Source organism: Zonotrichia albicollis, chromosome 3 (genome assembly GCF_047830755.1).
Source record: "Zonotrichia albicollis isolate bZonAlb1 chromosome 3, bZonAlb1.hap1, whole genome shotgun sequence".
Taxonomy (NCBI): domain Eukaryota; kingdom Metazoa; phylum Chordata; class Aves; order Passeriformes; family Passerellidae; genus Zonotrichia; species Zonotrichia albicollis.
In genome coordinates, this window is record NC_133821.1 from 1,453,098 (window position 1) to 1,478,423 (window position 25,326).

General features: G+C 52.6%; 1 protein-coding gene and 1 long non-coding RNA gene across 8 annotated transcripts; one reads left to right on the top strand and one right to left on the bottom strand.

The window, feature by feature from the left end:
* Positions 1-7,750: 7,750 nt before the first annotated feature.
* Positions 7,751-19,908, bottom strand: LOC113460723 (coiled-coil domain-containing protein 25). Of its 7 annotated transcripts, XR_012579314.1 has the most exons (10): positions 19,684-19,906; positions 16,773-16,820; positions 15,937-15,976; positions 15,234-15,285; positions 14,671-14,746; positions 13,841-13,944; positions 10,584-10,786; positions 8,362-8,407; positions 7,925-8,020; positions 7,751-7,887 (listed from the first exon to the last, which is right to left on the bottom strand). XR_012579314.1 is itself a non-coding variant. In XM_074536370.1 (9 exons), exons 1-9 carry the CDS (start codon positions 19,706-19,708, stop codon positions 7,991-7,993), a joined length of 624 nt encoding a protein of 207 aa, XP_074392471.1. In that variant the 5' UTR covers positions 19,709-19,906; the 3' UTR covers positions 7,751-7,990. The 7 variants fall into 7 exon arrangements, 6 of the variants coding, with proteins under 6 accessions (XP_074392471.1, XP_074392474.1, XP_074392475.1 ...); XM_074536370.1 differs by having other exon boundaries at positions 7,751-8,020; XM_074536373.1 differs by lacking the exons at positions 7,751-7,887; positions 7,925-8,020; positions 8,362-8,407; positions 10,584-10,786 and adding an exon at positions 10,807-10,963 and having other exon boundaries at positions 19,684-19,908.
* Positions 19,909-21,076: 1,168 nt separating this feature from the next.
* On the top strand, positions 21,077-25,197 carry LOC141728414 (uncharacterized). Its single transcript, XR_012579315.1, has 3 exons — positions 21,077-21,159; positions 22,768-22,809; positions 23,796-25,197. It is a non-coding gene; the product is annotated as an uncharacterized LOC141728414 (long non-coding RNA).
* The last annotated feature ends 129 nt before the right edge of the window (positions 25,198-25,326 follow it).

Consider the following 25,326-nt stretch of genomic DNA (forward strand, 5'->3'; position numbering starts at 1 on the left):
TTGACTTAGGCTGAGTCTGATTAGGCAGTCACTCTGCCTGTTTGGGGCAAAATTTGGCATCAGGACTGAGAGCAGGATGTGGGAATTAATATCGGGATCTGAGAGCCAGGATTGGGATCTGGGATTGGGATCAGGAACCAAGATCTGGGAGCGGGGATTGAGATCAGGATGTGGGAGTTAATATCAGGATCTGGGAGCCAGAATTGGGAGCTGGGATTTGGATATGAGATTGGGAGCCAAGATCCAGGAGCTGGAATCAGGGTCTGGGATCTGGGATCCAGGAGACAGAATTGGGATCTGGCATCAGGATCCAGGATTGCGATCAGGTTTGGGATCTAGGATTGGGATTTGGGATCTGTGATCGGGATGTGCTGGATCCAAGCTGCGCTGTGAGGCTGCTGGGTCCCAGCTCGGGCCTAAGCGGGTTAGGCTGGACCAGGAGATCTGGGTGGGACTTGGGCTGAGTTTAGGGCTGGGAGAGGTTTAGGTGGGACAGGGAGAGCTTCCAAACTGGACTGGGAGCGCTTTTAGGCCTGGTGAAGGTTTTAGGCCGCACTGAGCGGCTTTAGCTGGGGCTGGGCCGTTGGGCAGGGCTGAGCAGAGCTTTAGGCCTGGGAGAGGTTTCAGACAGGACTGGGGCTCTTTTAAGCCGGACTGGGTGGGGTTTTGGGTGAGATTTGGGACCTTTTACAACTGGTGATGATTTAAGTCGGGACTGAAGGACTTTTAGGCCAGGGAGAGATTTTAGGTGGGACTGAGCGAGGTTTTAGGCCTGGGAGAGGTTTTAGGCTGGACTGGGAGGTTTTAGGCCAGGCTGGGAGGATTTGGGCTGGAATGAGGAGGTTTTGGGCAGGACTGGGACAGGTTTTGGGCTGGATTGAGGAGTTTTGGGCAGGCCTGGGACAGGTTTTAGGCCGGGCTGGGAGGATTTGGGCTGGAATGAGGAGGTTTTGGGCAGGACTGGGACAGGTTTTGGGCTGGATTGAGGAGGTTTTGGGCAGGACTGGGACAGGTTTTAGGCCGGGCTGGGAGGATTTGGGCTGGATTGAGGAGGTTTTGGGCAGGCTTGGGACAGGTTTTAGGCTGGATTGAGGAAGTTTTGGCAGGACTGGGACAGGTTTTGGGCTGGATTGAGGGGTTTTGGGCAGGACTGGAACAGGTTTTGGGCTGGATTGAGGAGGTTTGGGCAGGACTGGAACAGGTTTTGGGCTGGATTGAGGAGTTTTGGGCAGGCCTGGGACAGGTTTTGGGCTGGATTCGGGACCTTTTAGGGCTGGTGAAGCTTTAAGCCAGGACTGGGGCACGTTTAGGCCGGGATAGATTTCAGGCCGGACTAAGCCTGGCTCAACCTCCGGCTCCGCTGGCAGGGAAATGTTTTCCCTGGAATGTTTTCTTATGGAATGTTTTCACTGGAGTTTTTCCCATAAAATGTTTTGTTATGGAATATTTTCACTGGAGTTTTTTTCCCTGAAATGCTTTCCCTGGGATATTTTTCCCCCCGGAATGTTTTTCCCCCGGAATGTTTTTTATGGAATGTTTTCCCCCGGAATGTTTTCCCTCCGTTTCTAACTCTCGTTGCTTTCATTAAAACCGAGTTTAAACTCCAGCCTTGACTTTTCCTCCTTCTCCCGTTCCCGTTCCCGCCGGCTCCGGGCAGGATGGGGTTAAATCCCTGGAGATAAGCAGGAATTCTTCAGGAATTCTCTGGGCTATCTCCACAGCCCCAAGGCCATTCCTCCTCCTCACATTCCAGGGGGAGTTTCTACCGAATCCACCCCCACATCCAGGGAATTTTGGGGGCTGAATTCCAATTAAAATCCCAATTAAAGTCCCAATTAAAATCCCGACCTGAATTCCAATTAAAATCCCAATCTTAATTCCAATTAAAACCCCAATTTGAATTCCAGTTAAAATCCCAATTAAAATCCCAATTCTAATTCCAACTAAAATCCCAATTTGAATTCCAATTAAAATCCCAGTTAAAGTCCCAATCTGAATTCCAGTTAAAGTCCCCATTTGAATTCCAGTTAAAATCCCAATCTGAATCCCAACTAAAATCCCAATCTGAATCCCAATTAAAATCCCAAATTGAATCCCAATTTTATTTCCAATTCAAATCCCAATTTGAATTTTTCCAGGGGCTTTTCCCGAGGCTCCTTCCAAAGGTTCCGGACCCTCCTTTCCCATTTTTCCCATTTCAGGCTCCCTGGGCCCCTCTGGCCCCTAAAACCCCGGAATTCTGGAAAAACTGGGATGGGAAAAGAGCCCTGAGGGGTCAAAAATCCCAGGAATCCCAAACTGGGATCCACAAACCGGGAAATCCCAGAGCAGGATTTGGGATCAGCTCCAGGGGCTGGGAATTGCCAGGGACGGGGATGAGGATGAGGAGGAGGAAGATCCCGGGATCCCCAAAATCCGGGAATGAGCTGAGGACACAGCCCAAGGGGAGCTCTGCTCCCTCAGATTCCTGGGAATTTTTAAATTCCCTGGGAATGGGATGGGGGGGCTGAGGGACCTCGGGGTGGCCCCGATCCTGTGGGAATCCCAGCCCTGCCCTGGGATCACCGGGATCGCCCTGGGATCCACGGGGGACCCGGCCCCAGATCCAGGGAATGTTCCCAGGATCCCTGATCCAGGCCCAGATCCAGGAATCCCACCTGAGATCCAGGAATCCCATCCCAGATCCCTGATCCAGATCCAGGAATCCCATCCTGGATCCAGGAATCTCATCCCAGATCCCTGTCCCAGGTCAGGAATCTCATCCCAGATCCCTGTCCCAGATCCAGGAATCCCATCCTGGATCCCTGATCTGGATCAGGAATATCATTCCAGATCCCTGTCCCAAACCCAGGAATCTCATCCCGGATCCCTGTCCCAGATCCAGGAATCCCATCCCGGATCCCTGTTCCAGATCAGGAATCCCATCCCAAACCTGTGAATCCCATGCCAGACCCAGGAATTGCACCCCAAACCAGGAATCCCACCCCAAACTCAGGAATCCCATCCATAATCAGGAATCCCTTCCCAAACCCAGGAATTCCATCCCAGATCCCTGTCCCAAACCCAGGAATCCCATCCCGGATCCCTGATCCAGATCAGGAATCCCATCCCAGATCCCTGTCTCAGGTCCAGGAATCTCATCCCAGATCCCTGAATCCCATCCCAGATCCAGAATCCCATCCCAGACCAGGAATCCCATCCCAAATCCAGGAATCCAATCCCAGATCAGGAATCCCATCCCAGGTCTGTTTCCCACATGAGATCCCCAAATCCAGGGGCCATTCCCAGCATCCCCACCCCAAATCCAGGGATCAGATCCCAAACCCATCCCCTATTCCCACCCCAAATCCAGGGATCATCCCCATTTTCCATGCCCCAAATCCAGGGATCAGATCCCAAACTCATCCCCTATTCCCACCCCAAGTCCTGGGATCAAATCCCAAACTCATCCCTGCCCCAAATCCAGGGATCAGACCCCAATTCCATCCCCAATTCCCGCCCCCAATCCCAGCCCCTGTTCCCGACCCCATTCCCGATCCCGCCCCTTTCCCCTCCCTGGGGGCGGGCTCGGGTTCGGCCACTCCTTTTCCAGCCCCGATCCCAAATCCCGGTTTTTGGTGGCCGCTGTCCAGCCCGGCCGGGGCGCGCTCCTCCTGCTCTTCCTGCCTTTCCCACTTTTCCTTCTTTGCCCCCTTTTTCTCCACTTTTCCCCCTTTTCCCGTTATTCCCACTTTTTCCCCCTTTTTCAACTTTTCCCGTTCTTCCCGTTCTTCCCGTTTTTCCTTCCCGCTGTTCGCGGCTCTCCCCGCTGTTCCCTTTTCCCCGTTTTCCCCGCTTTTCCCGGTTTTTCCCGGTTTTCCCCGCTCGCTCCCGCCGGGAATCCCGCGCGCTGTCCCGGGGCCGGAGCGGGGGCGCCGCTCCCGGAGCTGCTCCGGGCCGGGAATTCCGGGAATTGGGGGCGCTGAGCCCGGCCCGGGGAACGTGAGAGGCGAGGACCCGAAATCCCAAAATTCCATCCGAGAATCCCAAAATGCCACTGGAAGGGGATCCCAATATCCCAAATCCCCTCCCCCAAAATTGGAGGGGGATCCCAAAAAAACTCACAGGAGGGAATCTCAAAAACCCACCCGGGAGAATCCCAAAATCCCATTGAGGGAGGATCCCAAAATCCCATGGGGGGAGAATCCCAAAACCCACCCGGGAGAATCCCAAAATCCCATGGGGGGAGAATCCCAAAACCTAGCCGGGAGAATCCCAAAATCCCATCGCATGGGAATCCAGAATCCCACCGGGATGGGGGAATTCCCAAAATCCCACCAAGAGGGGATTCCTAAAATCCCTCCGGGGGGAGAATCCCAAAATCTCACTCGGGAATCCCAAAATCCCATCTGGGAATCCCAAAACCTAGCCAGGACAATCCCAAAATCCCACTGGGAGGGGATCCCAAAAATGCCCCTGGGGACAATCCCAAAATTCCACTGTGAGGGGATCCCAAAACCCACTGGGGGAGAATCTCCAAAATCCCATTGGAGGGGATCCCAAAAACCTGCAGGGGGAATCCCAAAATCCCACTCGGGAATCCGAAAATCTCACCCGGGAATCCCAAGGGTGATTTGGGATTCTTCTGGGATGGGCCAGGATCATCCCGTGGGTGTGGGGCCGTCCCAGGGAGAGGTGACCCTTCCCTGGATGAAGGGTGGCATTTTGGGAATTCTGATCCCAAATCACCTGGAGGAGGATCTAAAGCCCCATTCCGAGGTCTGGGATCATCCCATGGATGTGAGGCTGTCCTAGAGGGAGGAGACTCTTCTTGGGATGGGGTGGGATTTATGGAATCCGGATCCCAAATCAGCTGGAGGATCCAAACCCTGAGGTCTGGGATGGGCCGGGATCATCCCGTGGGTTTGGGGCTGTCCCGGGGACAGCAGGGATGTGACCCTTCCTGGGATGAGCGGTGGGATTTTGGGAATCCTCATCCCGAGCTGGATGGAGGAGGATCCAAACCCTGAGGTCTGGGACGGGCCGGGATCACCCCCTGGATCCCCGGGAGTGAGGGCGCTGCCCCCTCTGGATGAGCGGTGGGATTTTGGGATTTGGGGATGTCCCGACTCCTTCCGGGGTCCCTCCCTCCCTCCCCGCTGTCCCCTCAGCACGGAGCCAGCGGCTCTTCCCAACCACCCCGGGCGGGATTCCTGCTTTTCCAGCACCGGAGCACTCCTGGATGGAATTCCCGGTTTTCTGGGATCAGAGCATTCCCCAGATGAAAGTCCCGCTTTTCCCGGGACTGTAGCATTCCCATTCCCTGTGTGGCATTCCCGGTTTTCCCGGGATGGAATTCCCGGTTCTCCTGGGATCATTCCCATTCCCCAGATGAAATTCCCATTTTCCCGGAAGCATTCCCATTCTGTGATGGAATTCTCATTTTTCCCAGGAGCATTCCCATTCCCCGTGCGGCATTCCCGGTTTTCCCGGGAGCATTCCCATTCCCCATGTGGCATTCCCGGTTTTCCCGGGAGCATTCCCATTCCCCGTGCGGCATTCCCGGTTTTCCCGGGAGCATTCCCATTCCCCATGTGGCATTCCCGGTTTTCCCGGGATGAAACTCCCGTTTTTCCCGGGACCATTCCTCGTGTTGAATTCCCGTTTTCCCGTGACCATCCCCATTCCCCGTGTGCCATTCCCGGTTTCCCCGGGACCATTCCATTCCCCGGATGAAATTCCCATTTTTCCCGTGACCATTCCCATTCCCCGGGTGCCATTCCCGTTTTTCCCGGACCATTCCCATTCCCCGCGTGCCATTCCCGTTTTTCCCGTGACCATTCCCATTCCCCGTGTGCCATTCCCGTTTTTCCCGTGACCATTCCCATTCCCCGGGACCATTCCCATTCCCCGTGTGCCATTCCCGTTTTTCCCGGGACCATCCCCATTCCCGATCCCCTCTCTGTCGTTCCAGGCGTTCCGGGGCTGCCGGGGCCGCGCGGAGAACCGGGCCCGAGCGGAGCCAAGGGCGGGATGGGCCTGCCCGGAGCCCGCGGGGACACCGGGCGGGAGCGGAGCCCCGGGGGCTGAGGGGGCACCGGGGACAGAGGGACACCCGGGAGCCCGCGGGGAGCCCGGGACAGTCGCGGAACCGGGGACAGCGGGGACAGCGGGAATACCGGCACTGCCGGGAGCACCGGGGCCGCCCGGACTGTGACCAGGACGGGGACAGGGGGCACTGGGACCACCGGAGTCCGCGGGGAGACCGGGACAGCCGGGGAACGGGGGACAGCGGGAGAGCCCGGGGAGAGCCGGGAATGCCGGGATTGCCCGGACCACCGGGACAGTGACAGGGGGACAGGGGGCACCGGGACCACCGGAGCCCGCGGGGGGACCGGGACAGCCGGGGAAAGCGGGAGAGCCTGGGGAGAGCCGGGAATGCCGGAAGCACCGGGACCGCCGGGACTCTGACCGGGACAGGGGGACAGAAGGACAGGGGACAGCGGGAGAGCCCGGGGAGAGCCGGGAATGCCGGGATTGCCGGGAACTCCGGGACAGTGACAGGGGGACAGCGACACAGGGGACACCGGGAACGCCCGGAGCCCGCGGGGACAACGGGACAGCCGGGGGGCAGCGGGGACAGGGAGAGCCCGGGGAGAGCCGGGAATACCGGGGACACCGGGACTCTGAGCGGGACAGGGACACAGCGGTGACACGGGGACATCCCGGAGACACCGGGAGCCTGACTGGGACAGCGGGACACGGACCGGGGGAGGACACGGACAGGGGGCAGCAATGCCAGCTCCAGGACAGGGGACAGCGACACAGGGACAGCGACACGGACAGGGACACACGGACACGGACAGGGACACGGAGGGGACACACGGACATGGACAGGGACACACGGACACGGACAGGGACACACGGACACGGACAGGGACACACGGACACGGAGGGGACACAGGGACACGGAGGGGACACAGGGACACGGACAGGGACACACGGACACGGACAGGGACACACGGACACGGAGGGGACACACGGACACGGACAGACGGACACGGACGGGGACAGACGGACACGGACAGGGACACACGGACACGGACACGGACACACAGACACGGACAGGGACACACAGACACGGACGGGGACACACGGACAGGGACACACGGACACGGAGAGGGACACACGGACACGGACACACGGACACGGACAGGGACACACGGACACGGACGGGGACAGCGACATAGGTTTTCCCTATTTCCCCCCTTTCCTCCCATTTTTCCCTATTTCTCCCCCATTTTTTCCATTTTTTTTTCTGTTTTTCCCAGTTTTTCTCTGTCTCCCCATTTCCCCCCATTTTTCCAGGTTTCTCCCATTTTTTTCCTGTTTTTTTCCACTTTTTCCCCTGTTTTTCCCAGTTTTCCTCCAATTTTTTCCCATTTTTTCCAGTTTCCCCCCATTTTTCCTCCTTTTCCAGTTTTTCCCTGTTCTCCCCCCTTTTCCCCCTTTCTTTCCCTATTTCTCCCCATTTTTCCAGTTTTTCTCTGTTCTTCTCATTTCCCCCACATTTTCCTGGTTTTTTCCCAGATTTTCTGACTTTCCCCCCATCTTTTCCCTATTTCCCCCCTTTCCTCCCATTTTTTCCCTATTTCCCCCACACTTTTCCAGGTTTTTCCTGGTTTTTCCCAGTTTTTTTTCCCAGTTTTTCCTGGTTTTTCCCATTTTTTCCCAATTCCCCCAGATGTGAAGAATTCCAGAGGCGGCCCCGGCCGATCCCAGCCTTTGTTCCTTTGTTGGCTCCGAAATTCCCGGGAATTCGCCCAAAGTCCGGGAGCGCTCCCGAGGTTCCCGAGGGGCCGGAGCCCGAGTTCCTTTTCCTGGGAATTTCCATTTTCCTGGGAATTTCCATTTTCCTGGGAATTTCCTTTTTCCTGGGAATTTCCATTTTCCTGGGAATTTCCATTTTCCTGGGAATTCTGGAAGGATCCTCCCGGGGCCGGAGGGATCCTCACATGAAATCGTCGGAGTCGTTCCCGTCCTGCAGGGAAAGAGGGAATTTGGGAATGCTGGGATTTGGGAATGCTGGGATTTGGGAATCCCACTCTTCCTTTTATTCCCATTCCTGTTCCCATCCCACTGCCATTATTCCAAACCCCACTATTCCCATTAATCCCATTATTCCAAATCCCATTCCCATGATTCCCATTCCCACGATTCCCAAATTTCCCATCATTCCCATCCCTCTCCATCCCATTAACCCCGTTATTCCCGTATCTCCCGTCATTCCCATTTTCCCCACCCCTTTCCCGAGGAATTCCCAGAGTTCTCCCGCCCCCCTTTCCCAAGGAATTCCCGGAATTCCGGGGGCTCCGTGCCCACCTGGTTGGAGGACATGTTCTCGGCCTTCATCAGCGACGAGTAGCTCCTGCAGGGACAATTCCCACAGTTATCCCGGAATTCCCGAGGGTTTTCCCTCCGGAACTCCGCCCCCCGTGGGTTATCCCGCAGTTCTTTGTTCCCGAGGTTCCGCTCCGGGATCTCCCAGCTGGAAATTCCCGGATTTGGGATCCCAATTCCCAGATTTCCGAGCCTGGATCCCGGGAAATTCCCAATCCCTCATTTTCCCAGCCCGGATCCCAGGAAATTCCCGGATTTCCTTCAATCCCAGATTTTGTGGAGCTCGGGGAAGCTCCCGAGGGAATCCCAAATTCCTTAGGCAATTCCAGAGAGGATTCCAGAGAGAATTCCAGAGGCAACTGGGGCACCTCCAAAGGGAATTGCAGACAGGAGCAACTCCAGAGGGAATTCCAGGGAAATTCCAAAGGGAATCCCAGAGGTAACTGAGGCAATTCCAAAGAGAATTCAAAAGGGAATTCCAGAGGGAAATCCGGAGGGAACGAGGGCAATTCCAGAGGGAATTCCAGAGGGAATTCCAGGGGCATCCAGGGGCAATGCCAAAGGAATTTCAGGGCAATTCCACAGAGAATTCCAGAGGCAGTTGCAGCAATTCCAAAGGGAATTTCAGAGGGAATTCCAGGAGCAATTCCAGAGGCATCTGAGGGAATTCCAGAGGGAATTCCAAAAGGAATGAGAGCAATTCCAAAGGGAATTCCAGAGGAAACTGGGGCGGTTCCAGAGGCGATTCCCGAGGCCGTTCCAGGCTCTCCCAGCATTCCCAGTCCCCACTCCCTGACTGAAGCCGGGATTTTCCTTGGAAAAGCCCCAGGAGCTCCGATCTGGGAATTCCCACCAAACGTTCCTGGCATTCCCACCAAACATTGCTATCAAACATTCCCAGAATTCCCAAGAAATATTCTGGGAATTCCCACTAAACATTCCCAACATTGCCACCAAACATTCCCCCACACATTCCCGAAATTCCTGATATTCCCAGAATTCTCACCAAACATTCCCAGGAAATATTTCCAATAAACCTTCCTAGAATTCCCACCAAACATTCCTGGAATTCCCACCGGACATTTCCCAACATTCCCACCAGACATTCCTGGCGTTTCCAACAAACATTCCCAGCAAACATTTCCAGATTTGCCAACAAATATTCTTGAAATTCCCACCAAACATTCCCAGATTCCCACCAAAGATTCTCAATATTCCCACCAGACATTCCTGGAATTCTCACCAAACATTCCCACCAAACATTCCCCCAAACATTCCTGGAATTCCCAATATTCTCAGAATTCTCACCAAACATTCCCAATGTTCCCACCACACATTCCCACCAAACATTCCCAACATTCCCACCAAACATTCCCAGCAAACATTCCCAACATTCCCACCAAACATTCCCAGCAAACATTCCCACCAAATATTCCCGGAATCCCCAATAACCACTCCCAGCATTCCCAGATTCCCACCGGAGCTCCTCCATCTCCTCTCTCTCTGCCACTGCTCCTCCCTCTGCTCCTGCAGCTCCAGGCGGTGCCACCACCAAACATTCCCAACATTCCCAACAAACATTCCCACCAAGCATTCCCAACATTCCCAACAAACATTCCCACCAAGCATTCCCAACATTCCAAACAAACATTCCCACCAAACATTCCCAACACTCACACCAGACATTTCCGGAATTCCCAATAACCATTCCCAATATTCCCAGCATTCCCAGATTCCCACCGGAGCTCCTCCATCTCCTTTCTCCAGTGCTGTTCCTCCCGCTGCTCCTGCAGCTCCAGGCGGGACCACCACCAAACATTCCCAACATTTCCAACAAACATTCCTACCAAACATTCCCAACAAACATTCAGGAAATTCCCAGCAGACATTCCCAGCATTCCCAGATTCCCACCGGAGCTCCTCCGTCTCCTTTTTCCGCCACTGCTCCTGCAGCTCCAGGCGGTGCCACCACCAAACATTCGCACCAGACATTCCCAGAATTCCCAATAGCCATTTCCAGCATTCCCAGCATTCCCAGATTCCCACCGGAGCTCCTCCATCTCCTTTCTCCGCCGCTGCTCCTCCCTCTGCTCCTGCAGCTCAATCCAGTGCCCCACCAAACATTCCCACCAGACATTCCCAACATACATTCCCGGAATTCCCAATAGCCATTCCCAGCACTCCCAGCACTCCCAGATTCCCACCGGAGCTCCTCCATCTCCTTTCTCCGCCGCTGCTCCTCCCTCTGCTCCCGCCGCTGCTCCTGCAGCTCCATCCGGCGCCGCCCCCGCTCCTCCCGGTCCCGGCACTCCCGCTCGGCCGCCAGGTCCGGGAATCGCTCCACGCGCGTGCGCTCCAGCCGGCGCAGCTGCTCCGCCCCGCGCCGCTCCACCGTCACCGAGCGCACCTGGAATGGGGATAGACTGGGATTGAACTGGGATTGAACTGGGGCTTAAACTGGGATTGAACTGGGATTGAACCGGGATTGAACTGGGGTTAAACTGGGATTGAACCAGGGATGAAACCAGGGTTTAATCGGAGTGCGCTGCTCCGCCCCGCGGCGCTCCACCGTCACCGAGCGCACCTGGGACAAAAGGGTTAAACCGGGGTTAGACCGGGAATTAAACTGGGGTTAGACTGGGGTTAAACTGGGATTGAACTGGGATTAAACTGGGAATGAAACCAGGGGTTAACGGGACTTTGCTGCTCCACCCCGCGCCGCTCCACCGTCACCGAACGCACCTGGGACAAAGGGATAGACCGGGGTTAAACCGGGGTTAGACTGGGATTAAACTGGGATTGAACCAGGATTGAACTGGGGTTAAACTGGGATTGAACCACGGATGAAACCAGGGGTTAACGGGACTTTGCTGCTCCGCCCCGCGCCGCTCCACCGTCACCGAACGGACCTGGGACAAAGGGGTTAAACCGGGGTTAGACCGGGATTTAAACTGGGGTTAGACTGGGGTTAAACTGGGATTGAACTGGGGTTACATTGGGATTGAACTGGGGTTAAACTGGGATTAAACTGGGAATGAAACCAGGGGTTAACGGGACTTTGCTGCTCCGCCCCGCGCCGCTCCACCGTCACCGAACGCACCTGGGACAAAGGGATAGACCGGGGTTAAACCGGGGTTAGACTGGGATTAAACTGGGATTGAACCAGGATTGAACTGGGGTTAAACTGGGATTGAACCACGGATGAAACCAGGGTTTAATCGGAGTGCGCTGCTCCGCCCCGCGCTGCTCCACCGTCACCGAGCGCACCTGGGAAAAAGGGGTTAAACCGGGGTTAGACCGGGATTTAAACTGGGGTTAGACTGGGATTGAACCAGGATTGAACTGGGGTTAAACTGGGATTGAACTGGGAATGAAACCAGGGGTTAACGGGACTTTGCTGCTCCGCCCCGCGCCGCTCCACCGTCACCGAACGGACCTGGGACAAAGGGATAGACCGGGGTTAGACCGGGATTTAAACTGGGGTTAGACTGGGGTTAAACTGGGATTGAACTGGGGTTACATTGGGATTGAACTGGGGTTAAACTGGGACTGAACTGGGATTGAACTGGGATTGAACTGGGATTGAACTGGGATTGAACTGGGATTGAACTGGGATTGAACCAGGGGTTAACGGGACTTTGCTGCTCCGCCCTGCGCCGCTCCACCGTCACCGAGCACACCTGGGACAAAGGGATAGACTGGGATTAAACTGGGATTAAACTGGGATTAAACTGGGATTAAATTGGGAATTGGGGTTGCATGGTTCCGCCATCACTGCACACACCTGGGAAACAGGGATTAAACCGGGAGTTAAACTGGGAAATAAACCAGCAATCACATCGGGAATGAAAGCGGGAATGGGGCTGTTCCCAACGGGAGAGGCGTCCCGGTGCTGCCCTCTGCTGGCCATGGCGGGAACTGCAGGAAATCCGGGAATGGGGAATATTCCCAATGGGAAAAACGTCCCAGTCCTGGCTTGTGTTGGGGATTGTGGGGAAACTGGGAATGTGGATTGTTCCTGGTGTTCCCATTCCTGGATTCCTGACGCTCCCACTCCCAGATTCCCAGTGATCATTCCTGGATTCCCAGTGATCATTCCTGGATTCCCACTGTTCCCATTCCTAATTCCCGCTGTTCCCATTCCCTGACAGATTCCCACTGTTGCCCTTCCTGGATGGATTCCCATTGTTCCTATTCCCAATTCCCATATCCATTCCCATTCCTGTCTCTCACGTCCTTGCTGCGGTGGAAGCCGATCTGTTCCCATTCCCAATCCCCAGATTTATTCCCAAATTCCCAGATTTATTCCCAGATTATTCCCATCTCCCTCACTCACGTCCTTGCTGCGGTGGAAGCCGATCTGATTCCATTCCCAATCCCAAATTCCCAGATTATTCCCACATTCCCATTCCCATCTCTTACATCCTTGCTGCGGCGGAAGCCGATCCGATCCCATTCCCAAATTCCCATTCTCGCATTTCTAATTCCCATTCCCACATTCCCCATTCCCAGATTCATTCCCACATTCCCCATTCCCACATTCATTCCCACATTCCCCATTCTCATTCCCACTCCCAAATTCCCAGTTTATTCCCTTCTCTCACTCACGTCCTTGCTGCAGTGGAAGCCGATCTGATCCCATTCCCAAATTCCCAATCCCAATCCCAAATTCCCAGATTATTCCCAGATTTATCCCATTCCCTCACGCCCATCCTTGCTGCGGTGGAAGCCGATCTGATCCCATTCCCAATCCCAAATTCCCAAATTATTCCCAGATTATTCCCAGATTTATCCTCTCATGCACGTCCTTGCTGCGGTGGAAGCCGACCTGTTCCCATTCCCAATCCCCAGATTATTCCCGGATTTATTCCCAGATTATTCCCATTCCCTCACGCCCATCCTTGCTGCGGTGGAACCCGATCTGTTCCCATTCCCAATCCCCAGATTTATTCCCAAATTCCCAGATTATTCCCAGATTTATCCATTCCCCACTCACGTCCTTGCTGCGGTGGAAGCCGATGTGATCCCATTCCCAATCCCCATTCCCAAATTCCCAGATTTATTCCCAAATTCCCAGAATATTCCCAAATTAATCCCATTCCTCACGCACATCCTTGCTGAGGTGGAACCCGATCTGTTCGCATTCCCAATCCCAAATTCCCAGATTATTCCCAGATTTATCCTCTCACTCACGTCCTTGCTGCGGTGGAAGCCGATCTGTTCCCATTCCCAAATTCCCAATCCCAAATTCCCAGATTATTCCCAGATTATTCCCAGATTTATTCCATCACTCACGTCCTTGCTGCAGTGGAAGCCGATCTGATCCCATTCCCAATCCCCAGATTTATTCCCAGATCATTCCCAGATTTATCCCCTCACTCACATCCTTGCTGCAGTGGAAGCCGATCTGATCCCATTCCCATTCCCCATTCCCAAATTCCCAGATTATTCCATCACTCACGTCCTTGCTGCGGTGGAAGCCGATCTGCCCCACGTCCATGTCGGGCGTTTTGCGCAGGTTGCTCCAGGGCGTGTAAACCACGGTCACCGAGCTCAGCTTGCAGCCTGCAGGAAACGGGGTAAAAACAGGGGAAAATGGGCAAAAATGGGCAAAAATGGATTAAATCGGATAAACCACGGTCACCGAGCTCAGCTTGCAGCCTGGAAACGGGGCAAAAACGGGGTAAAATGGGAAAAAATGGATAAAATCGGATAAACCACAGTCACCAAGCTCAGCTTGCAGCCTGCGGGAAATGAGGGAAAAATGGGGTAAAAACTGGGAAAAATGGGGCAAATGTAGGGCAAACCAGAGAAAGTCCAGGTTTTCCTTGAGTTTTCCCAGGATCTCCCAGGGTTTTGCCTGGATTTTCCGGGGTTATCCCAAGATTTTCCGGAGTTTTCTGGAATTTCCCAGTGGCTTTCCCTGGATTTCCTGAGGTTTTTTCTGGGATTTTACAATGTGTTTCCCAGGATTTCATGGGGTTTTTTTCCTGGGATTTCCCATTTTTCTCCCATTTTTCTCTCTTTTTTTCCCATTTTTCTCTCCTTTTTCTCCCATTTTTCTCCTATCTTTTCCCATTTTTCTCTCACTTTTTCCCATTTTTCTCTCATTTCTTCCCATTTTTCTCTCATTTTTTCCCCATTTTTTGCTAATTTTTTTCCATTTTTCTCTCATTTTTCTCCCATTTTTTCCCATGTTTCTCTCATTCTTTCCCATTTTCCTCTAGTTTTTTCCCATTTGTCTGTCATTTTTCTCCCATTTTTTCCCATTTTTCCCATTTTCCCGGGTACCTTGGATGCTGTTGGCCTTCACCAGGTGGGCGCAGTCGCTCAGCACCTCCTTGGGGATGTCGTCCATGGTCTGGCCCTGCAGGAAATTCCCAAATTCCCAACTCATCCCACTTTTACATCCCCTCCTCCCAAAGTTTCCAGAAAATATCCCAATTTTCCCAAGGTTTCCCAAGGGATCTCCCAATTTTCCAAGGTTTTTCCTGATTTTCCCAAGGTTTCCCAAGGAATTTTCCCAAGGTTTTTCCCCAGATTTTCCCCTGAGTTTATTCTGTATTTTTCCTGAGTTTTTCCCACTGGTTTTCCTGTGGTTTCCCAGGGGACATCCAGGTTTTCCCGAGATTTTTCCCAAGTTTTTCCCAAGATTTTCCCAAGGCTTTTCCAAGGTTTACCCTGTGGTTTCCCAGAGGATATCCCGATTTTCCCAAGGTTATCCCAAGGTTTTCCCGCTATTTTTCCCAAGGTTTCCCCAAGTTTTTCCTGAGATTTTTCCCTGAGGTTCCCCCGAGGTTTTCCCGGGATTTTCCCAAATTTTCCTGAATTTTTTTCCCGATTCCCTGGATTACCTGGTGCAGCCGCAGGTAGACGTGGGCTGAGGAGAGCTTGTCCACGTGGAACCTGCGGGAACAGCGGGAAAACTGAGCCAGGAATTCCGGGAATTCCGGGAATTCCAACCCGGGAATGGCAGGAATTGCAACCCAGAGCCAGCCCGGGAATGCTGAGCTGGGAATTTTGGGAATTCCAGCCTGGAGCCAGCCCAGGAATTTTGGGAATTCTGGGAAATCCCAACCCAGAGCCAGCCTGGGAATGCTGAGCTGGGAATTCCGGGAAAAAATGGGATTCCAAGAGGTGCAGGGGAACAAACGGGATTGGGGAAAAACGGGATCCAGGGAAACAAACAGGATCCAAGGGCAAATGGGATCCAAATGGGATCAGAGGAACAAAGGAGATCCAGGGAAAAATGGGATGCGGGGAAACAAACGGGATCCAGGGGAATCTGGGATCCAGGGAAAAATGGGATTCAAATGGGATCAGGGAAACAAATGGGATCCAGGGGAATCCATTCGGATCCAAATGGGATCCATGGGAAGGGATGGGATCAGGGAAAACAAACGGGATCCAAATGGGATGAGGAAAACAAATGGGATTTGGGAAAACAAACGGGATCCAAATGGGATCCATGGGAAGAAATGGGATCCAGGGGACAAACAAGATCCAGGGAAAAAAACAGAATCCAGGGAAAAATTCCGGATCCCGGCCAGTGCTCACCACACGTCCTCGGGCCACCCGTACTTGATCAGGTCCTCGTCTGCGGGAACGGGAACGGAACGGGCTCAGCCCCAAACCCGGGATTGCAGCCCAAGTCCCACAATTCCCACCCCAAATCCCAGAATTCCCACCCCAAATCCACGATTCCAGCCCAAATCCAGCCCCAAAATCCTGGGATTCCAACCCAAATCCCAGAATTCCCACCCCAAATCCTGCCCCAAAATCCCAGAATTCCCACCCCAAATCCTGCCCCAAAATCCTGGGATTCCAACCCAAATCCTGCCCCAAAATCCCAGAATTCCCACCCCAAATCCTGCCCCAAAACCCTGGGATTCCAACACAAATCCAGCCCCAAAATCCTGGGATTCCAACCCCAAATCTCAGAATTCCAGCCCCAAATGCTGCCACAAATCCCAGGATTGTAACCCCAAATCCAGCCCGAAAACCCCAAACCATCCCACCCTAAATCCCAAATTCCCCCCTCAAATCCCGGGACTCCCATCCCAAAATCCCGAACCCAAATCCTGGGATTTCCACTCCAAATCTCAGGATTCCCATCCCAAAACCAGCCACAAAATTCCCCCCAAAAAAACCCCTGAAATTCCCAAAGTAATCCCCCCCAAAAAAATCCTGAAATCCCAAAGAAATCCCCCAATTTATTCCCAAATTAATTCCCAAGAGAAATCCCCAAAATTTCTCCAAAAATCTCCAAAATTCCCCCAAAAAATCCCCAATTTTCTCCCCAAAATTACGAAAAAACTTCCCTAAATTCCTGAAATTCCCAAAATAATTCCCAAAATTCCCAAAAATTCCCAAATTCCCGGCGGGTCACTCACTCTCGTACTTGTCCTTGCCCATGTAGATGGTGTAGACGGCGGCAGCGGCTGCGGGAAAACCAGGAATGGAACCGTGAAAATGGGAATGGAGCCATGGGAAACCCAGGGAAACCCCGGGAATGGATTCATGAAAAATGGGAATGGAGCCATGGGAAATCCGGGGAAAGGATTAATGGAAAACCTGGGAATGGATCCATGGAAACCCAGGAATGGATCCATAGAAAGCCCATGGAAAACCTGGGAATGGATCCATGGAAAACCTGGGAATGGACTCACGGAAAACCTGGGATTGGATCCATGAAAACGGAATGGATCCACGGGAAATCCGGGGAAACCCCGGGAATGGATTAATGAAAAATGGGAATGGAGCCATGGGAAACCCAGGGAAAGGATTAATGGAAAACCTGGGAATGGATCCATGGAAACCCAGGAATGGATACATAGAAAGCCCATGGAAAACCTGGGAATGGATCCATGGAAAATGGGATTGGATCCATGGAAAATGGGATTGGATCCATGGAAAACCTGGGAATGGACTCATGGAAAACCCGGGATTGGATCCACGAAAACAGGGAATGGATCCATGGGAAACCCAGGGAAAGGATTAATGGAAAACCTGGGAACGGATCCATGGAAAACCTGGGAATGGACCCATGGAAACCCAGGAATGGATCCATAGATAGCCCATGGAAAACCCGGGAATGGATCCATGGAAAATGGGAAAGGATTAATGGAAAACCTGGGAATGGATTAATGGAAACCCAGGAATGGATCCATAGAAAGCCCATGGAAAACTCGGGAATGGATCCATGGAAAATGGGATTGGATCCATGGAAAACCTGGGAATGGACTCATGGAAAACCCGGGATTGGATCCACGAAAACAGGGAATGGATCCATGGGAAACCCAGGGAAAGGATTAATGGAAAACCTGGGAACGGATCCATGGAAAACCTGGGAATGGACCCATGGAAACCCAGGAATGGATCCATAGATAGCCCATGGAAAACCCGGGAATGGATCCATGGAAAATGGGAATGGATCCATGGAAAATCTGGGATTGGATCCATGGAAACCCAGGAATGGATCCATAGAAAGCCCGTGGAAAACCCGGGAATGGATCCATGGAAAATGGGAATGGATCCACTGAAAACCCGGGAATGGATTAATGGAAACCTGGGAATGGACTCATGGAAAACCCGGGATTGGATCCACGAAAACAGGGAATGGATCCATGGGAAACGGGGGGGAAAAACCCGGGAATGGACCCATGGAAAACCTGGAATGGATTGATGAAAACTGGGACTGGATCCATGGAAAACCTGGGAAAAATCCAGGAATGGATCCATGGAGAACTGGGAGTGGATCAATGGGAAACCTGAAATGGATCCATGGAAACCATGGAATGGATCCGTGGAAAATCCCTGGGAATGGATCCATGGAAACCCCTGGGAAAAACCTGACAAGGTGTCTATGGAAAACCTGTAATGGATCCATGGAAAACTCGGGAATGGATCCAGGCAAAAGCCAGAATGTATCAATGGAAATCCAAGAATGGGCCAATAAAAACTGGGAATGGATCCATGGAAAAACCAGGAATGGAGCCCTGGAAAAACCGGGGAAAACCTGGGAATGGATCCAGAGAAATCAGGGAATGGATTAATGGAAAACCCAAAGCGGACCCATGGAAAACCTGGGAATGGATCCATGGGAACCCCCCATAGAAAACCGGGAACGGATCCATGGATAATGTGGGGATGGATCCATGGGAAACCCAGGAATGGCTCCATGAAACTTGGGAAAAACACGGGAATGGATCCACGAGAACCTGGGAATGGATCCATGGAAAAGCCAGGAAAAACGTGGCAATGGATCCACGGAAACCCAGGAATGGATCAGTGGAAAATTGGGAATGGAACCATAGGAAACCCAGGAATGGATCCATGGAAAACCTGGGACTGGATCAATGAAAACCCAGGAACGGGTCAACAAAACCCGGGATTGGATCCATGGGAAACCCGGGAATGGATCCATGCAAACACCTCAGGAATGGATCCATGGAAAACCCGGAATGGATCCATGGAAAACCTGGGAAAAACCCGGGAATGGATCTATGGAGAACTGGGAGTCCATCCACAGAAACCTGAGGAATGGATCCATGGAAAACCTGGGAATGGATCAGGGGAAAATCTGGGAATGGATCCATGGAAAACCCAGGAAAAAATGCCAGAATGGATCCTTGAAAAGCAGGAATGGATCCATGGAAAATCGGGAACAGATCCATGGAAAACTCAGGGAAAAAAAACCAAAATCCCCCGGAATTTCTGGATTCCTGGGAATTCTCTCCTGGGAACTTTTTCCCGATTTTTTAGGGGAGCCCAAATTCCCTTCCTGGGCTTCTCCACGGAAATTCGGAAATTCTCAAATCCAGGAATTCCCATGGGTCAGATTCCAGCTGGAATTCCCAAATTTCCTAAATTCCTCCCAAAAAATCTTCATGGGAAAGTGGGAATTGAAAATAGTCCCAGTCCGGGAGAGGTAATGCAAAAAAATCCGGAAGTCCTGGAAAATTGCAGGAAAATCCAGGAAAAGTCGGCCCCTAAAATTCGGCCCCAGATTGGGAATTCAAGGAGAATTCCCGAATTTTTCGGAGCCATTCCCGGTTGTCCCCGGGAATTCCCGGCGGGAACATTCCCGGGTTTTGTTTTCCCGCGGGAATTCCGGAACTCGCGGGAAAATCCCGTGGCAAAACCCCGCGAAAAAGGGAAATCCCGGGAATTGCGGGGATTCCGGGGGGGATGCGGGAAAAGGGCGGGAATTGGGGAGCGGGGCGGGAATTGCGGCGGGAATTGGCGGGAAAAGGGGATTGGGGCGGGCATTCCCCGAGAATTCCCGGGAATTCGCTCTCTCACCGTTGGAGGTGAAGTAGAACACCATGGCTGCGGCGGCGCGGGCGCTGCGCTGATCCCGCTGCTCCCGGCGGTCCCGGTTATCCCGGGTTTATCCCGTTTTTCCCGCTTTTATCCCGTTTTTATCCCGGGTTTTCCCGGGCCCGTCCCGGGGCTCCGCAGCCACCTCCGTAGAGAAGGCCCGGCAGGGAAGGGGCCGTGCGTAATGACGTCAGAGCTGCGTGCGGAGAATGCGCATGCGCAGAACAGTTATGGAGTGGTGGTTAACGGGAGCTGCGTGTGTGCGGGCGGCCATGACACTGTACGGAAAATAGAACTGCGTATTCGAGGGCGGCCATGATAGCGTACGGAAAATGGAACTGCGCATGCGCAAAGCGGCCATGACACTGTACGGAAAACAGAACGGTGTCTGCGAGGGCGGCCATGACACCGCACGGAAAATCTCACTGCGCATGCGCAGATCAACCGTACGAGCGAATGGCAGCGAGCTGCTCATGCGCAGTGCCGTGGGGGGATGTCTTATGTTTTTTCCTTTTATTTTTTTTCTCGCCTTGGTTTTTTCCTCTTTCCTTCACTGCCTCCTCTTTTCACCTTTCCTTTTCCTCTTCCCATTTCCCCTTTTCCTTTCTTTCTCTTTTCCTTTTTTCTTTCTCCTTCACGCTATTTTCACCCCCTTCCCTTTCCCCCTTTTCCCTTTCCTTTTTCTCATCTCATTCCTTGTTTCCTTTCCTTTTTTCACCCCTTTCCTCTTCCCCCTCCTTTTCCCTCTCTTCCCCATTTTTCTTTCCTTTTTTTATCCCCGAAAATGTGGGGGATTCAACAATTACAACCGAATGAACATGCCAGGCCAGGGATCGATCACCAACAGGGAACCAAACCCTCCCAGCTGGGCCATATCAGAGCAATAAAGGAGAATTTATTTGGGTTTTTGGTGGATGAAATGTGAAAGATCCACTCAAGAGCCGCCTTTTCTCCTTTTACCCGTTTTTTCCCCTTTTCCCATGCTGGCCACTGGGGCCTGGAGCACCCCGGGGCGGTGGAAGGGATGCCCGCCCAAGCAGCTCCCCGGTGCCCTAATTAACACAAGAATCCTTAATTAGCTCCTCGTTACCCGCCCATTAACTCCCAACCCTTCCGCATTCCTTCCCTTCCCTCAGAATCTCCCGCGCCCGGGACGCGCGGAGGTGAGACTACAACTCCCATCAGCCCCCGCGCGCCGCAGAGCCAGGAAGAGCCCCTGTGTTCTCGCGCAGCACGCTGGGAGTTGTAGTGTAATGGCGGGCCCACGCGAAGAGCCGCGCTCTCTGATTGGCTGCAAAGCAGCGGGGGCGGGCACAACCCCGGAGCCGCGCGCTGTTCAACCAATGGCGAGAGAGCACAGCTGGATGACGCGGCCCTCAGCCAATGGGAGCGCAGGGCGGGCGGTTCGAAGGCGCGAGGCTGAAGGCGGGAAGCAGCCATGGCGGAGGCGGCGCTGAGGTGAGGAAGCGGCTCCGTGGGGGCTCTGAGGGGGCTGTGGAGAGGCTCTGAGGGGACTCTGCGGGAGCTCTGAGGGGGCTCTCTGAGGGAGCTCTGAGGGGGCTGTGAAGGAGTTCTGAGGCGGGAACTGTGAGGAGGCTCTGAGGTGGCTCTGATGGAGCTCTGAGGCGACTCTGATGGAGCTCTGAGGCGGGAGCTGTGAGGAGGCTCTGAGGGGGCTCTGATGGAGCTCCAAGGGGGGCTCAGAGGAGGCTCTGAGTGGGCTCTGATGGAGCTCTGAGGGGGCTCTGATGGGGCTCTGAGCGAACTCTGAGGAGGCTCTGATGGAGCTCTGAGGGGACTCTGAGGGAGCTCCAAGGGACTTTGAGGGGCTCTGAGCGAACTCTGAGGAGGCTCTGATGGAGCTCTGAGGGGACTGTGATGGAGCTCCAAGGGACTGTGAGGGGCTTTGAGAGAACTCCGGGAGGGCTTTGCGGGAACTCCGAGCAGCTCTGATGGGGGCTTTGAGGAGGATCAGAGGGGCTCCGAGAGAGCTCCGAGAGAGCTCCGAGGGGCTCTGGTGGAGCACTGAGCGGCTCTGAGGGGGCTCTGACGGAGCTGTTGTTTGCGGGGACAAACAAAACTCCCCAGCTTTGTGACAGTTTGTGTATGACCTCCGCTGTGTTTGTTATTACAGCGCCGGATCATGTGGAGATGAGTTTCCTTAAAGACATGCACACCTCTGGAACTCCAGATCCCTTTTTATCCCCCTCTTAAACACTTATGCATGCAATTTCACAATCGCTTCATGCATATTCATTTTTGCAAATTTCGGGTGACGTTTGCCGCTGGTTCTTCTTTATCAGAACCAATTCCTAGGTCGGGTTCACCTGCTCTCACAGCCGGTTTCTGTCTCTCTGCCTGAGGCAGTTTCTCTGAGCCCGGGCTTTGTACGGGAACAGGCAGTCAGACTAAACCGCGATATTTTCAAACCAGATGTACAATTCACCTAAATCCGAACGGATTTCTGCTCTGGAGAATTTCTGCTCTGCCTCACTGTGAGGGAGCTCCGAGGGAACTCTGAGGAGCTCTGGGGCGGCTCTGGTGGAGCTCCAGGGGCTGGGAGTGGGCTCCCAGGGGCTCTGATGGAGCTCCGAGGGGACTGTGATGGAGCTCCGAGGGAGGCTCTGATGGAGCTCCGAGGGGACTCAGGTGGAGCTCCGAGGGGACTCAGGAGGAGCTCCGAGGGAGGCTCTGATGGAGCTCCGAGGGGACTTGGACTCAGATGGAGCTCCGAGGGGACTCAGGTGGAGCTCCGAGGGGACTCAGATGGAGCTCCGAGGGGACTCAGGTGGAGCTCCAAGGGGACTCAGGTGGAGCTCCGAGGTGACTCAGATGGAGCTCCGAGGGGATTCAGATGGAGCTCCGAGGGGACTCTGATGGAGCTCCGAGGGCTCTGGGCTGGGATTGGGGCTCTGAGGGGAACCGGAACCCCCAGCTGGGGATTTGGGGTTTGGGGGTTTGGTTTTTTTGGGGATTTGGGATTTTGGGATTTGGGATTTTGGGGATTTGGGGTTGGGATTTCCCTGGGATTCCCTCCCAAGCCCTGAACTCCCTCTGGATTTGCAGCAGCTCCGGAACCCCCCGGAAACGGAGCCGGGAGTCCGAAAGGTGAGAGAGACCCCAAAAACCCCAAAATCCCCAAAAATCCACCCAGAATCCCAAAAATCCCAAAAAACCCCCAAAAATCCACCCAGGATCCCAAAAACCCCAAAATCCTCAAAAAATCCACCCAGGATCCCAAAAACCCCAAAATCCCAACAGCCTGAAACCCAAAACACCCAAATCCCCCAAAAAACCCTGAAATTCCCAAATCCCCAAAATCCCAAAATTCCCAAGAATTTGAAAATCCCCAAAAAATCCCAAAATTTCCAGAAATCCTAAAAATTCCAAAATATCCGAAAATCCCCAAAATCTCCAAAAATCTCAAGATCCCAAAATTCCTCAAAAATTCCCAAAATCCCCAAAATCCTGAAATTCCTCAAAAATCTCCAAATCCCCAAAACCCCAAATTCTCCAAAATCCCAAAATTTCACAAATCCCAATGAATTCCTAAAAACCAAAAATGTCCAAAAATTCCCCAAAATTAAAAAAAAAAAATCCCCAAAAAATCCACGAATTTCCCCCAAATCTCCAAAACCCCAAAATTCCCAAGAATTTGAAAATCCCCAAAAAATCCCAAAATTTCCAGAAATCCTAAAAATTCCAAAATATCCGAAAATCCCCAAAATCTCCAAAAATCTCAAGATCCCAAAATTCCTCAAAAATTCCCAAAATCCCCAAAATCCTGAAATTCCTCAAAAATCTCCAAATCCCCACAACCCCCAAATTCCCAAAATTTCCCAAATCCCAATGAATTCCTGAAAACCAAAAATGTCCAAAAATTCCCCCAAAATTCCAATTAAAAAATCCCAAAAAATTCCACAAATTTCCCCCAAATCCCCAAAACCCCAAAATTCCCAAGAACTCCAAATTCCCCAAAATCCCAAAATTTCCCAAATCCCAATGAATCCCATAAAACCCAAAAATGTCCAAAAATCCCTCCCAAAAAATCCCCCAAATTCCCAAAAATCTGAAATTCCCGTTTTTTTTTCCAGCTCCTGCTGGGAATTCCGGACCCCTCTGTGCAAACGGCCCCGAGGATCCGGAGCCTCCCGGAATTCCCAAAATTCCCAAAATTCCCAGCGGGAAATCCGGGAGAAAACGGCGCCGGCCCGGAAACTGCGGCTGCCGGCCGGAAATCCGGGAATGTCAGCGGAAAATTCGGGAATTTTAGCGGAAAATTCGGGAATTTTATCAGAAAATTCGGGAATTGTATCAGAAAATTCAGGAATTCCAGCTGGAAATTCAGGAATTTTATCAGAGAATTTGGGAATTCTGGTGGGAAATTCCGGAACTTTATCAGGAAATTCAGGAATTCCGTCAGGAAATTTGGGAATTCCAGCTGGAAATCCTGGAAATTTGTCAGAAAAATTGGGAATTCTGGTGGGAAATTCGGGAACTTTATCAGGAAATTCGGGAATTCCAGCGGGAGATTCGGGAAATTTATCAGAAAAGTTGGGAATTCTGCCAGGAAATTCGGGAATTTTATCTGAAAATTCAGGAATTCCATCAGGAAATTTGGGAAATTTATCAGAAAATTTGGGAATTCCGGCCGGAAATCCGGGAATTCCCCGGCATTCCCACTTTTCCGTGGGGGTTTTTTACGGCCCCCGGCCGTACCTGGATCCGCTGGAGCGGAGGCGGCTGCGGGAGCTGCAGGGGGAGGGGAAAATTCCAGAAAAATCCCGGAATTCCGGGAATTCTGGGAATTCCAGAGGCGGGAGTTTGGGGTTTGGGAGTTTTGGCGGGAAATCCAAGCGGAAATCCGGGAATTCTGCTGGGAAATTTGGGAATTCTGGCGGGAAATCCGGGAATTCCAAGAGGAATCGCAGCAGCTGCAAAGGGAAAAGCAGCGGCGGGAAATCCGGGAATTCCCGGAAATCTGGGATTGGGAATTCCAAGATTTCCCATGTTGGGAATTCCCAGAATTCCGGGATTTCCGGGATTGGGAATTCCCGGATTTCTGACAACGCCATGATTGGGGTGAATTCCCGAATTTCCAAAGCTGAGAATTCCCAGCATTCCAAGCTCAAGAATTCCCAGATTTCCAACATTGAGAATTCTCAGAATTCCATGATTGCTGAGAATTCCCAAATTTCCAACGCTGAGAATTCCCAGATTTCCAAAGTCGAGAATTCCCAGATTTCCGACCTCAAGAATTCTGGGATTGGTGGGAATTCCCAGATTTCCAAGCCTGAGAATTCCCGGATTTCCACCATTGAGAATTCCCAAATTTCCAACCTTGAGAATTCCCAGATTTCTGAGATCAAGAATTCCGGGATTGCTGAGAATTCCCAAATTTCCAATGCTGAGAATTCCCAGATTTCTGGGGTTGGGAATTCTGGGATTGCTGAGAATTCCCAAATTTCCAAACTCGAAAATTCTGGGATTTCCAAGGCTGAGAATTCCCAGATTTCCAATACTGAGAATTCCCGGATTTCTGTGAATTCCCAGATTTCTGGGGTTGGCAATTCCCAGATTCCCAACATTGGGAATTCCCAGATTTCCGTGCATTCCCGGATTTTC